This window comes from Pseudophryne corroboree, chromosome 10, assembly GCF_028390025.1.
Source record: "Pseudophryne corroboree isolate aPseCor3 chromosome 10, aPseCor3.hap2, whole genome shotgun sequence".
In the NCBI taxonomy this organism is placed as follows: Eukaryota; Metazoa; Chordata; class Amphibia; order Anura; family Myobatrachidae; genus Pseudophryne; species Pseudophryne corroboree.
In genome coordinates, this window is record NC_086453.1 from 138,124,076 (window position 1) to 138,137,842 (window position 13,767).

Consider the following 13,767-nt stretch of genomic DNA (forward strand, 5'->3'; position numbering starts at 1 on the left):
TACAAAAGGAGAACAAGCAGTTATCATATGTCTTTGTAACCCAGCAAGGCATTAAAAGCAAGATGCTTGTAATTTACATAGCATCCAGATTACTAAGCAAGGCTCAGAAGCGGCTGCTGCCTAGAGCAGGAACAATGCATGCGCTTCTCATGCCAAGCAATACAGATGCCCAAAGCTCTGCAGGCTGGTGGAAGCAAGGCAATGTCTGTAAATACCTACAAATATTTCTTATTCTCATAGACATCATGCAGCTTGAGAACGTGGGGATGTTCTATCAGCTTCAGGATCGCAATCTCTCTTTCCACCTGCAAGAATGGGAATGAGACACAGAGGTCAGTACATAAGGAAAAAAACAGATGAAACAATGTGCAAAGTAATATGCTGACATTCACTTTTTTGTGTGTAGAATTCATTTGTAAGACTTACTGTACAATATATATTAAACATTTAATAATGCTTACACTGTCATGCTCCAATGTATGTCATATTTGTTATAAATGTAGAATAATAATATCAACTGTAATGATCAGCCTATTTTTATCCAAGTTACTTTTAACAAATACATTGTATTATTAATAATAAATTAGCTTCCCTAGGAAAAACTGTTATCCCCAGATATTAACATTGTGGATTAGGAATGCCTCAGAGCTATGTTGGATGAATAAGTATTGAGAGAAGGTTTGGCATACATAAAGTGACTTGCCCGGAAGGAACAGCATTTAAGCCAGAACTGGGAGTGATGTGCCAGATGTCATACGTGACCTTATACACAAGTATTGACTCCCTGCAATCTCCAGCAGATTACACTCCCAGCCCATGTGACCAAGTACACACACGATTACAGTCAACCAGATGAACTTGCCATGGCTAATAATCTTAAGGTTGGTACACACTGATAGATATATCTGCCGATCAATTGATCTGCAGATATATCTATGGACAGATCGGGCAGTGTGCTGTGCATACACACTGCCCGATCCGTCGGGGACTGACATCATGAACTGGGAGTTCAGCTGTCGTCAATCACCGCCGGCTGCCGCAGCATGTGTAGGGGGCGGTCGGCCGACCGCCCACACACACACAGCGACACACCAATATATCGGTAGATACATTGGCCGTCGGCTGTGCTGCGGGGCCGACGCGATATGTCTATGAACGACGGAGTTCACAGACATACAGTATCACCCGTACACACTGGCTGACGGACCCGCAATATCTTAGCCGTTCAAGAGAACACATCATAGTTTCTCCTGGTGGAACGCTACAGTGCTTGCCCGTCACTTTATGATTTGCTGCTATATTTCCAGTAAGTACCGAAGCTTAACCCTCAATCACCAGCACAAACACTTTCATCCTGTAGGGAAATATCTCAAAGTAATAAATTGTACTAAAAGGGGTGGTATTCATGTGACCGCCGGTCAGCTGACCGACAGTCACATGACCTCCTCCACCAGCCCGACGGGTTACTATCCCGATGGTCGGCATGCCGACCAACAGGGACTATTTCCACTCGTGGGTGTCCACGACACCCATAGAGTGGGAATAGAACCCGTGGCGACCGCAGGTCGCCACTGAACCCGCAGTGTGGCGAGCGCAGCGTCGGTATGCTGCCGGAATACTGGCGTCGGTAAGCTGACTGGCGGTCTCCTGACCGCTGGTCAGCTGTACTATACCCTACTAAAAGAAGTGCCACAGTTTTAAAATCCACTTGTTAACCAGAAAAAGGCTTTCTTCGTAACACGTATTGATAGATGTGCTTTGGACTAGGCACCTACTCTGCCTATTGCTTTAACGAAAAGATAGACCTCGCAGCATGCTGAAACTTGTAGTCCATCAGAACATGGCCTAAGCTGGATCTAGCCTGATCTATATTTACGTAATTAAAAATGCTCCTTCAACTGACATAAAAATATGCTACTTTAAAATGTGTTTGGCAATGGTATTCACTATCAAGTAAGATACAGTAAGAGCATATGATATGAGGATATCTCATAAAATCATTTTGTTATTACAGAGAATATATCGCTCCTTTTCACGTCTTCCAAAACTGCCAAACATATACGTATTATCAACCAAAAAAATTAATTATGTGCCTACAAACACCAAGAAAACGAATGGATATATGTGTGAAAAACAGATTTTTCGTTTAAAGAGAAATCATCCTCTAGACAATTTTTCCAAAGAATCCCCCAAAAGTCAGTACAATAACCTTCCCTGAGATTAGACTAACTCAACACATGTAAAAAAAGACAGCGCTGATTAGAGATAAGGGGATAAATATATTTTTACTGTTATTAGTATATTTTAATAAAGCAAACTCCGTCCGGCATTGCAATCCACATTACATAAAAATTATAAAATGTAAACAAAGGATAATAAAATTGAGCTACAATCAATATATATAAAATGGCACATTAGCACATTTTTGGATTGTGCTAATGGCGCCAATCCCATATAGATCGTAGTCATCGTACACAATGAGGCTGCTCCAATTTTACCCACTGGGACATAGGCACGCAATAGAATGTTATAAAATCTTCTATGCACTATATGCACTGTGTATTAATAAGCTTCAAAGTTCTACAGCAGTCCTCGATCCTGGCCAGGACTCTAAGATTCAGCCTGTACAATTGTTGGGCATATGCCCACTCACTTCCACCTGAGGGGTCCTGTTATCTTCCGTCTCCTTATGAATCCAATTCAGTCGCCCTATGGAGATAGCTCATCAGGATTATTTTCCTCCCCAAGCTGGGTGGTATGCTGCCGTACAGAACCCCTGTATCGGATACATATATCTGCTGCAGTCCCGTGGCACAGAAGTCCTGTGGCACAGCAGGATTTTATTGGCTATGATGTACCCACATCAAGCCCTGGAAAGCATAACTTTCTGAAAGTTGTGGCATAGTTAGTGTTGGCTATAGAAGCCTACAGGATTTTTTTTCTCCACAAAAATCACTGGATTGGGATCCAGTGATGCACATTTAGACCACATCACAGGTCATTAACCCAGAAGTCTATACATCACTGGGACAGTTCTATATTGGAAGAGCTGTCCTTGCAGGTAAGTAATCCTGCATATTGGAGGCCTAAAATGCTGGTATGCAGGTGATCAAAGAGGGAGATTATTGCAATTTATTTGCAATATTTGAAATCTCTCTCCCTAAATGAGACAGAGATTATATCAGGCTATAGGGAGAAAAATAGATGGAAATGGGAAACCACAAACTAAGATTCAGAGATGTGCGTAAACTTGATGTTTACGTACATCTCTGATGGTGTGAGTTCTGCTCAAATGTAGATGTCATTCTGCAACATTTCTCCCAGTGCCCTGGACATCATAGCCTGAATGACAGGCTGCAGACATTTGGGGGCAGGGCAGGGGTGACGATAGGGAGCTTTTGTCAAAACGGAGGTGACGCAGATTTCCTGAACTCTACAGCACGATTATATTGGACATCCTGAGTGACCTGAGGGTTACTCAGATGTCCGCTGTTCACGTAGATCACGTCTGGCTAACTTGTGGCTCTCCAGCTGTTGTAAAACTACACATCCCAGCATGCCCTGCTACAGTTTTAGCATTCCCTGTAAGCAAAGCTGTGGCAGGGCATGCTGGGATTTATAGTTTTGCAACAGCTGGAGAGCCACAGGCCAGGCATGACGTAGATGATCTGATGCTCTTCGGACGCAGCAGCAGATTAGAGAAGCCAATAGGGCTCGTCTATTTATATGAGACTCCGCCTGTGGCATCTGCATAACTCAGAATCATCAGGTCCGAAGGATTAAACAGGTTAAGGAAATGGTAAAGAGTAGTGAAGTAAGGCTCTTTTTAAACTGGTGCAAGAGGGATTGCGGTGTAGAATACATTGCTATGTTAAACCTAGGTTATTAATCCAATTTATAATGTTTTAGAGATGTGTAGTCTTTGCTATGAACAATTAATCTATTCATGGGAAGTTTGGTTGATCTGGGGAGGGTGCTTGACACCCATTTAGCTGGCTTTTGTTTGGAAAGGTATACAGTATTGAGGTTATGGAGGTGTGGGGTGTGGTGCCCCCGGATTGGCTAAGATGGATGGCTTCAGTGTGGCATACCTTTACATTTTATTAACACTTATCACTTACTAATTTCTTTAACACTATTTCTTATTTTAATTACATCTAATTTTTGTATCACTTTCTTTTTAGGTTCGGCTTCCTAACACTAATTTATTAACGCTATACTTTTTTCACTCGTATGCTGCCCTTGGCTTTCTGGCTTATGCTGATTTTTGGGGTGCCACACCCTGCACCTAGATACCTAGGGACCCCCAATATACAGAGAGGCCTTGATGTGGCTTGGGGGCTTAATCATACGTTTGTGCAAATATATGTAACCAAGATCTCTGAATTCTAATATTGTGTGGGATTTATATCCGGTTATCGCTATCATTCAGGGTGCTGGGGGAAACAAAATGCTTTTTTTCAAGCACCTGAATGACATCACTAGGCTAATTGACCATCTGCCACTATATATGTCAAAGGTATACAGTGAAAAGCTACAGTAGGTGCATGGAATGTGAAGCATGACTATATTAAAATATATTAACAAAATACCTGGATTCAATTAATCCCTTGCAAGAACAGTTACTGAAGGCCTGATCTACATATGGTGTTTGAAGTGGGACTCAGAAAAGATACAGGAAGTAGTAGATGAAGGCCAGTTCAATGCAATAAGAAACAAACAGCATCACTGGAGGAAGTAATGCATCGCTGCAAGAGGCAAGTACAGTAGCTTGCTGGTGGTGCAAACTATGAGTGGACTCAGCTCAGAATAAAGACAGGTTGTTTCTTAAAACAGCAGTTAATGGCTGAAATGAGAAATTAAATGAAAAGTCAGTCCAGGGACAACCTGTGGTCACAAAACCTGATATCATCTCTAGAGGCATACGTTTTGACATTTGAGAGACAGGCCAGGAGAGTAAAATTACCTGTGGGTGGGTATCTTGGCACTGTCTCTGTAAGGCTAAAGTCACCTCATGGTTAAAGTTAGAGAAGCTTGCTTAAAGTGCAGTTAAACCTGCTGGAAAGGTGCAGTAGTCAGTGAGTCAGTATACAATATCTGTATAATTTAATCCACTTTACTAAGAAGTGGCTTTGGCTCTATACAAATAACCGAGCGCAAATTATTCAGGTCTCTATGGATGTGCTTGCCTGGGGAGTAAAAATATTTAGTGAAACGCAAATCTTTTAAAATAATCTTTCTTGACTCGCTGATTTCATTAGCCAATTTGATCCAGTGCATAATTCTGGGATAACTGAACACCATACTCTTGCTATACAAACTTTAGCAAGCATCATGTTGATTATATATTGTTGATCAGTTTTGTCTATCCTATCTTGCAAATTCAACCCAAAGGTGCACATACTGTGATAATCTAATTACAAAATAATGTTGCAGTTAAGACATTGCCACAGACTGACAAGAAATGCAGTTTCCTACAGTAGCTTAAAAACTTAAACTTTAAAAAAACACTTGTTCTTAATAGTTCTCATTGGATATTTCACCATACATTTTCACTATTAAAATGTTATATTTAGGAGAACATTCATTTTAAGTGTCAAACAATAAAGCATATATTTTAAAATTAAAATTTGTTGTTACCATGAGTGCCCCATACAGAATGCTTTCTCTCTCCTTTGTATGACTGCATCTGTCATATTCAGACACAAGTCGATAATGACCTGGCTAAACAACAACTATCAAAGCTACAGCACCATGGGTATAGGGGATGGAAAGTCACATCCCTTCTGGATTCCAGTTTGGATGCCAAAAGGTCCAGGTCCTTATCATCCAAGACATTACAGAGACCTATCGTGATACCCTAGTAGAGAGCAGAGAGATCACCCCTGTACTAAGACCATGTGGACACCGGCCGGTGCTGCGCAGGATTTTCTACCGCAAAATCTATCACAGTTCCCCCAAGCTACAGCCTGACTGACAGGCTGTGACCGCTTGATGGTGGAGCCAGCATTCCCGAAAATAGGGATGTGTCACCTCCATTTTCTGGGACTGCCATGGCCTGGGACTGTGTCTTCAGACACAGACTTCCTGGCCTCGGCTACAGAGCTCTATATTAGAAGAGCTGTCCTGGCAGGTAAATAATTCTGCATGACATGAAACTTGAGATTTGGGAAAAAGATTCACAGTTCCAAAGATGTTTTGAACAGAACAAGCAGGAATAACAGGTCTATGAACAAGTAATTATTGATCGCAAAAAGAATACATTTGCGCGAGATAAACGGGACTTCTCCTCTGGTAAAATCTTCAGATGGCAAAGGTCCACTTGGAAGAGGAGCCCCTCCAAATATACTGATCAATACTCCTCATCTGAGGCAGAAACATCAGGTGCAGAAGAAACCACAGATTATACCACGGGCAAATATTCAAACGCAAGAGGGGAAACAACCAATAGCCAACAGAATCCTTATTTTTCACGGGACCCTCGGTGTGGGAAAGGAAAGAGAAAACAAGGAGGAGGAAGACAAGGAGGGGGTGCAAGAGGAGGAGGAAGAGGACAACAGCAGCAATGGCACTCCTCACCCCCCATAACCCGCAACACACGAAGGCGTTAATTCCCACAACATCTGGATATCACCAATACAACACAGCTCAAAATACCCAGGTTAAAATTATTAATCTTTCAGAACATCAGATCACTGAATCACAGAAATCAATTCTGAGTAAGGGTTTGACTTTCTCTCCCACGGGTCATTTTAATAGATTTAAATGAGAGAAGGATTTGAAGCTATTTGGGAGGAAACTTCTGTTAACTAAGATGTATGTCAATAATGAAGGAGTACCCTTCACCCTCCCAGTACAAGACAGCATCCATGATGGAAGAGAACCATTTACACCACAAGAACAAGAATCACTAATGATACTTCAAGAACTAGAACAAGAACAAAATGAAGCAGGGCATGAGGGACCAGAACAATCAACAAGACCAATATGTAGGAAGAAATCAACCTTCTTCCCACCGGAACAACTATGTCCAGAAGTACAAGTATTTATGAGACTAGTGGCAAGAGAGTTTGATGCTATCCACACAAAAGGACACAGGGGATACTCCAACATAGCATATCAGGAGAAAAAGGCATTACTGGAGATACAGACTTGGCATGATGTTATCATCAAACCGTCAGATAAGGGTGGTAACATTGTAATCTGGCCCAAAATACAGTACATACAAGAAGCACAACGTCAATTAGAAACCACAGACTGCTACTATAGGATGTTATTCAATCCATTGGAAAATTATAAAACAATGTATCATAGGCTCATAAATCAAGCCTTTGATAGTGGCACAATTACAAAACAAGAGCTACAATATTTACGAGTTCTGAGTCCTAAAATTCCAACATTCTACATGTTGCCAAAAGTACATAAGGACATTCAGATACCCCCAGGTAGACCCATAGTGTCTGGTATTGGAGGCTTAACAGAAAGGGTGAGTATCTTTTTAGATTTGCATTTAAGACAACATGTTTTATGTCTTCCCTCATACGTCCAAGATACAGCAGATATACTCAAAAAACTATATGATGTGCGACTTGACGACAACCAATATCTAGTATCTTTGGACGTTGAGGCGCTGTACACCTCAGTCGGCCATAAACAAGGGATCACAGCAGTTGAATACTTTCTACACAATGAAGGCCTGTAAGACTTCCATGAATTTTTGATCAAAATGCTGCACTTTGTATTACATCACCATTTTTTTCACATTTAATGACAAATTCTATCTGCAAAAGAGAGGGACGGCCATGGGGGCAGCCTGTGCACCGACATACACCAACATCTTTCTCGGGTGGTGGGAGGAGGTGGTTTTCAAATCTGATAATGACAAATATACATCAAATGTCATTAGGTGGGCCAGTTACATTGACGATATTTTTATGATCTGGGAAGGTGAATTACAGATGCTGTATAGCTTTATTGAACACCTATATAACAATACACTTAATATTCGCCTCACCCACAATATAAGTCAATCAGAATTATCCTTCTTGGACCTCATGATATTTAAAAACCAGGAAGGAATGCTTGCCACCAGCTTATATCGAAAGCAGACAGCTACAAATATGCTGCTTCACCAGACAATCTCCCACTTCCCCCCAACAGTCGAAAATATACCGAAGGGTGAATTCCTACGTCTTCGCAGGAATTGATCAGACGATAAACAATTCAGAAGACAAAGCACTGAACTGACTGTGAGACTACGGGAAAGAGGGTACAGCAATACCTGTATCAAGAAGGCTATGAGAACTGCAACAACAACCAAAAGACAAGATATCATTTTTAAGAAGAAACAGATTAAAAATAACACTACCATCAGATTCGTTGGCGATTTTTGCCAAGAATGGAGGCATATTCAACAGGCGATACAAAAACATTGGCATGTCCTCCAGACCGATCCAGTGCTATCCGAGAAATTGGGCTCCCATGTGTCAATGAGTTGGCGTAGATCCAGAAATTTAAAAGATCAGCTGGTAAAGAGCCATTTTCAGAGACTACCCAATAAGAAGAACCAAACAGTAGGGACATATCCTTGCAGCAACTGCAAAGCCTGCAAATTTATACAGACCATAATCGAAGTAGAGGACAAATATGGAAAGAAATTAAGGATTAAGGACTATATGAACTGTCAAACGGAAGGTGTCATCTACTGTATCCAGTGCCACTGTAACAAAAAAATACGTGGATATGACTACCCGACCTCTCAAACAACGTGTACTGCCATGGGAATAGATGGGAAGAACTGAAGGTATTTGGGATGGAAAGAGTGAGATAAGGAATACGTGGAGGTAATCTCACTGACAGTCTAGTGAAGAAGAAAAGCAAGTGGATTTTCAAATTAGGTACACTCCAACCACAAGGGATGAATGAAAACATCAACTTTGGCGTATTTCTTAATTAATGCCTAATGGACTCATGGAAATCTGTCACCCTCACTATAGTTATACACTCAGTTATAGATCAAAGTATTGCTCCCCATGAGACAAATAAGTACATAAAAAACTCTCTGTGCAGAAGAAATTGCCCCACCTGCACTAAAACGGTGGAGCTTTTCTCCTTATACGGAGAACCACTATATTATTTTAGTTTAAATGTACCTATGCCTAATCTATATTTATTGACCACTATATAGAATAGAAGTTAAGATAACATAATATGTACACTTATTGATCATATAAATCAACCTATATATAACTAATTTAGCTTCACTGATTTTGATTTTTTTCTGTACTAATACTCATAACCCCCTCACCCCCCCCCCCCCCCTTTTTCACCCTTCCTTTTTTTTTTCTCCTTCCCTTTTCTTCTTCTTTTTCTTTTCTTTTCCTAACCCCTCTTTTTCCTTTCTTCCCCTTCTACAAACCCCTAAACTTCCCCCCTCCTCCTTTTTCAAAGCCCCCTTTTCCTCCCTACCCTCCCAAACCCCCTTTCTTCTTTCCCCCTCCCCTTCTCCCCCCCTTCTTCTTTTCTCTTTTACTATTTTGATAAGCATATTTTCCAATCATCCACACACTAACATAAGAACACTAATAAATTATTTCAAAACCCCTATAAGGAATCCCCTTTCCCCCCAATTTATAGTCACTTTATTTGTTTTCACTCTTGCATTTGAATTTATTACTTTTTAATTTTTAATTTTTAACTTTCATATTATCACCTAGCACCATATCACGTCCTTCTATATCCTTAGATTCATTAATGCAATAAATCACAATGATATCTGCACATCACATTAAATTACCAGCATTAATATAATACAATATAACACATCATTACACTATATTATACATATTATACACATCTATATCCTTTTTACTGAAATCCTTTACGTCTTCCTTTTTCCATCTTGTATACACAATATATCGGCATTTACCAATGTAAATTATTCAAACAATTCATTCACGTTTATGTATTAGACTATTAACACTTTTCACCTTCATATAGTATATAATTAACTTCATTTGGTGTATCTTTTCACATATATTGTTGAATTTAACTTCACTATTTTTAACATCCATTTTTAATAAAAATATTATCTCTATAACTTAGTGGATAGTACTATAATAATCTATAACTACTCATTTATGATTGTCCTATAAAAATATGAATAATTATTCAATTTATTCTTAGTCATTTTGATTGTTATTTTTCTCTCTGTTTTTAACAAAATATTTCATATATATTCTCGGTAAGGGTAATACGTTTTTTGCCATGTTTTGGTACGAACAATAACTAGATATACTGTGAACCACTAAACAGACCTAATTGCTGGAATAAATCCGTAATTCGGATTGCATTAATGAATATTATATGGGTGTCCATTGATTTGCTCATATCCTAGTCTGTCAAATAGGACTGGGTCCTTTTACTGGCGCACATATCAGTCTGTTAACCATGAACAACCAATCGTGGCATGGAACCCCCTACAATAACAATCTGGGAACCATAGCAACAAGCTGTCCTGTGAGCAAGCACATAGCGAAATGTACGTCAGGCGCATACTGGCCACGTGGTGCGCACATGTGACCGGAAGAACCGGCTTCTGCTAAGTCCGCTCACCGGGAACACAGAGTGGCGAGGACGCGGGGACACGAGTACGGCAAAACTGGGGATCTCTCAGCGATCAGACTCATAGTCTCTATCGCTAAGGCCAGGAACGGTGCAAGGTAATTTGGCACCCTAGGCAAAACTCATGTCGCCCCCCATCCCCGTCCCCCCACTCACACACCCATAGGTGAAAAAGTGTGGAGGTGATAGATCTGTGTCAGGGTTCAGCTCCACCTCACTATACTGGCACTGCGCGGTGACCTGTGATTGTCCAGCCGGTTGGCTTGTTCCTGTGTATGGTCAGTGAATGTGGGGACGTGTGGGGGAGCGGTAGTGTATCTGCAGAGTGCAGTGTGCACAGTGGGCGCTACTGCTGTCTCGGCTTCCAGGCGCATCGCAGGCGACCATGGTGGACAGTGTGTACCAGACCCGCTCCCTGGGGGTGGCGGTTGAGTGGCTCTCGGATCACTATGCAGATGTCCGAGCAGCTCTGGTCTGGCATTACTACATCGGTGAAACAAAGTCGCACCGATGAGTATTGCTTGTGGATCTTGTCCCTGCTGCAGAGGCATGGCTGCCAGACCATGCTGGATGTCGCCTGTGGCATAGGGTTAGCTCAGTGGGGAAGTGTGACTTGTATCCAGGGGAGAGGACGGCTTCCCCATCACTGCTACAGACTGATAGTCTGGACCATCTGTACAGTGTACACACTAGTGATAGCCCGATCCCATAACACACAGGGCTGTCGCTAATATCAATGATCGTCCAATCACACTGATAGCAGGGTCCATCCTATAACACAGTGATTTTCAACCATTTTCAACTCGCGGCACACCAAACAGGATTTTTAAATTGCCAAGGCACACCATCAGTTTCCCACAACCACTACGGGGGGAAGGGTCAACACACATTGGACTAAACAGGAACAAAACACATATTGGCCCCCTCAGCAATTTAAACACATTGGCCCCCACAGTAATTGCAGCACACATTGGCCCCCACAGTATTTGCAGAAAATATTGGCCCCCATGGTAATTGCAGCACATAATGGCCCCCCACTGTAATTGCAGGACACATTGGCCCGCATGTTAAATGCAGAACATACTGGCCCCCACATTAGTTACACCACACATTGGCCACCACAGTAACAATAAATAAAAATTTACAGGAACCTACTGTACTTGAGTAGGTTAGTTCTGTAGCTGTGGAGGAGGCAGGAGCTGTTTACTGTCTCCCTCCTTCAGCGTTGCAGCCAGCGGTGAGGAGCGAGGACACAGGAGCAGCACTTGGCCGGCAGGTGACGTGGAGGAGCACTTGGGCGGGCAGGTGACGTGGAGGAGCACTGGGCGGGCAGGTGACGTGGAGGAGCGCGCTGAGTCACGCTGCTGCTCCATACGGGTCACGGGCCAGGCTGCGTCTGGGCTACCCGGAAGAGCCCAGCGCCGCCCGAGCCCGACATCGGACATTATGGTTTCAAGTGAGGCAGCAGCAGGGTTATGCAGCGGCAGCGGGCATCTCTGGCGGCACATCTCAGATCCGCTCGTGCCGCGGCACAGTGGTTGAAAAACGCTGCTATAACATAATGAGCGGTCACACATTTCTCTTCACTGCCACTAGGTACAAAATGCTCTGTTTCTGGACTTCCCTCTTAATTTATGATTTCCATCACCTGTGCTGAACTAGTTAAATGATAAGAAAGCTGTTTCTTCACAGGTGATGGCAATAATAAATTAAGAGGGAAGTCCAGAAACAGAGCATTTTGAACCTAGTGGGGCGGGTCATGTTGGAGGGTATATATATATATATATATATATATAAGGTGCATACATCGGCGGCACTCTCGGCGCATAAAGGAAGAAGGTAGACACAGCTGGGTGTGATCTTTTTTTTTTTTGTGTTCAACGTTTCAATGTCTATTATAACATTTCCATCAGGATAAGTGCTTACCGTTACAAACTCACCTAAATACCCCTGTCTCTGTAGTCCATGGCGCCAAAGTCCCGACACGCTCTGTTCAAACTTGACGTCATCACAGTGCGCCGGCTACGGCGTCATGGAGTACCCGGACTGGAACACCTCTATTACAATAAAACAAACAGTATATAATAAACAAAGTGCAAAGTGATTGTGCAAGATCCGTGCTGCATAGTAATATTTGCATTACTACCCCACAACGTCATCAAATATAATACTATTGCACTAAAGGCAGAAAGAAGTAACAAACAAAACAAGCTCTACCGCAGAGCTACTTATGTCTACCTTCTTCCTTTATGCGCCGAAAGTGCCGCCGATGTATGCACCTTATCTAAGGAACCGGCTTTTCCCGTCTTCCTCGGAGGGCACCGGTCATCAAACCACTTAACCATACAGGACAACGGAGTGCCGTAAACAGCTTACTATATATATATATATATATATATATATATATATATTTTTTTTTTTTTTTGCCAAGTAACTTCAATAAAGCCAAATGAGGTTAGTAAGCAGCCCCAGTATATTACAATACCCCACCACACAAAATAATCTACACAACACCCCAGAAAAAAATACTACACCCCTCTACCCATTTCACCCCCCACATAATATATTAGTATACAACCCTCTACAATACATTATTACACGCCCCCAATCTACCTCCCCTACCAGTTAATATAAATATACAACCACACAGATATATTACACCCCTCAACCTATTCCTCTCCCCAGATAATAGATCTATATACCCGCTGATAAATTACTATACCCCCCAAACACCTCACCCCCCCAGATACATTACACCCCTCAACCCACCTCACCCCCCAAGCAATATAAGTGTACACCCTCCACTTCACCCACATAACATAAATAAGTACACAGCCCCCGTCAGGTACTTACCTCTGTTTGCAGCATTGCAGGAGGCTCTGGGTAGATGCTAGAATCAAGTGGGCTAAGGGACCTTTTCCGTCTGGGGGAGGAGTCACAACACAAGGGGGAGGAGCTACGCCAGCGGGATAGTTCCTCTACTATCCACGCCACCAACTATTACCTTTAGTAATCAGGTGGCGAGCGAAGCGGAGCGGAGCGAGCCACCGAGCCCGAAGCGTGGCGAGCGAAGCGAGCCCGCGAGGGTACTTTTCGGGTACCCTGTTCGCCCGTAGCTCCTCCCCCTGGTGACGTGTCTCCTCC

At 42.3% G+C, this 13,767-nt stretch overlaps 1 protein-coding gene and 1 long non-coding RNA gene across 8 annotated transcripts in view; one reads left to right on the forward strand and one right to left on the reverse strand.

Moving 5' to 3' along the window:
• Positions 1 to 13,767, reverse strand: part of BRSK1 (BR serine/threonine kinase 1) — a 662,917-nt gene that overhangs the window by 240,221 nt on the left and 408,929 nt on the right. For 5 of the 7 annotated variants that reach the window (XM_063942807.1, XM_063942809.1, XM_063942810.1 and 2 more), the window contains exon 3: positions 220 to 305. In XM_063942807.1, the coding sequence (XP_063798877.1) occupies positions 220 to 305 (86 nt within the window). Of the gene's footprint in view, positions 1 to 215; positions 306 to 13,767 lie in introns of all 7 variants that reach the window. The other 2 variants (XM_063942812.1, XM_063942813.1) reach the window with 1 other exon arrangement.
• The window catches only part of LOC134966236 (uncharacterized), a 105,451-nt gene that overhangs the window by 10,053 nt on the left and 81,631 nt on the right, over positions 1 to 13,767 (forward strand). Inside the window, exon 2 of the long non-coding RNA XR_010188607.1 lies at positions 241 to 332. This is a non-coding gene — a long non-coding RNA (uncharacterized LOC134966236). The remainder of the gene's footprint in view (positions 1 to 240; positions 333 to 13,767) is intronic.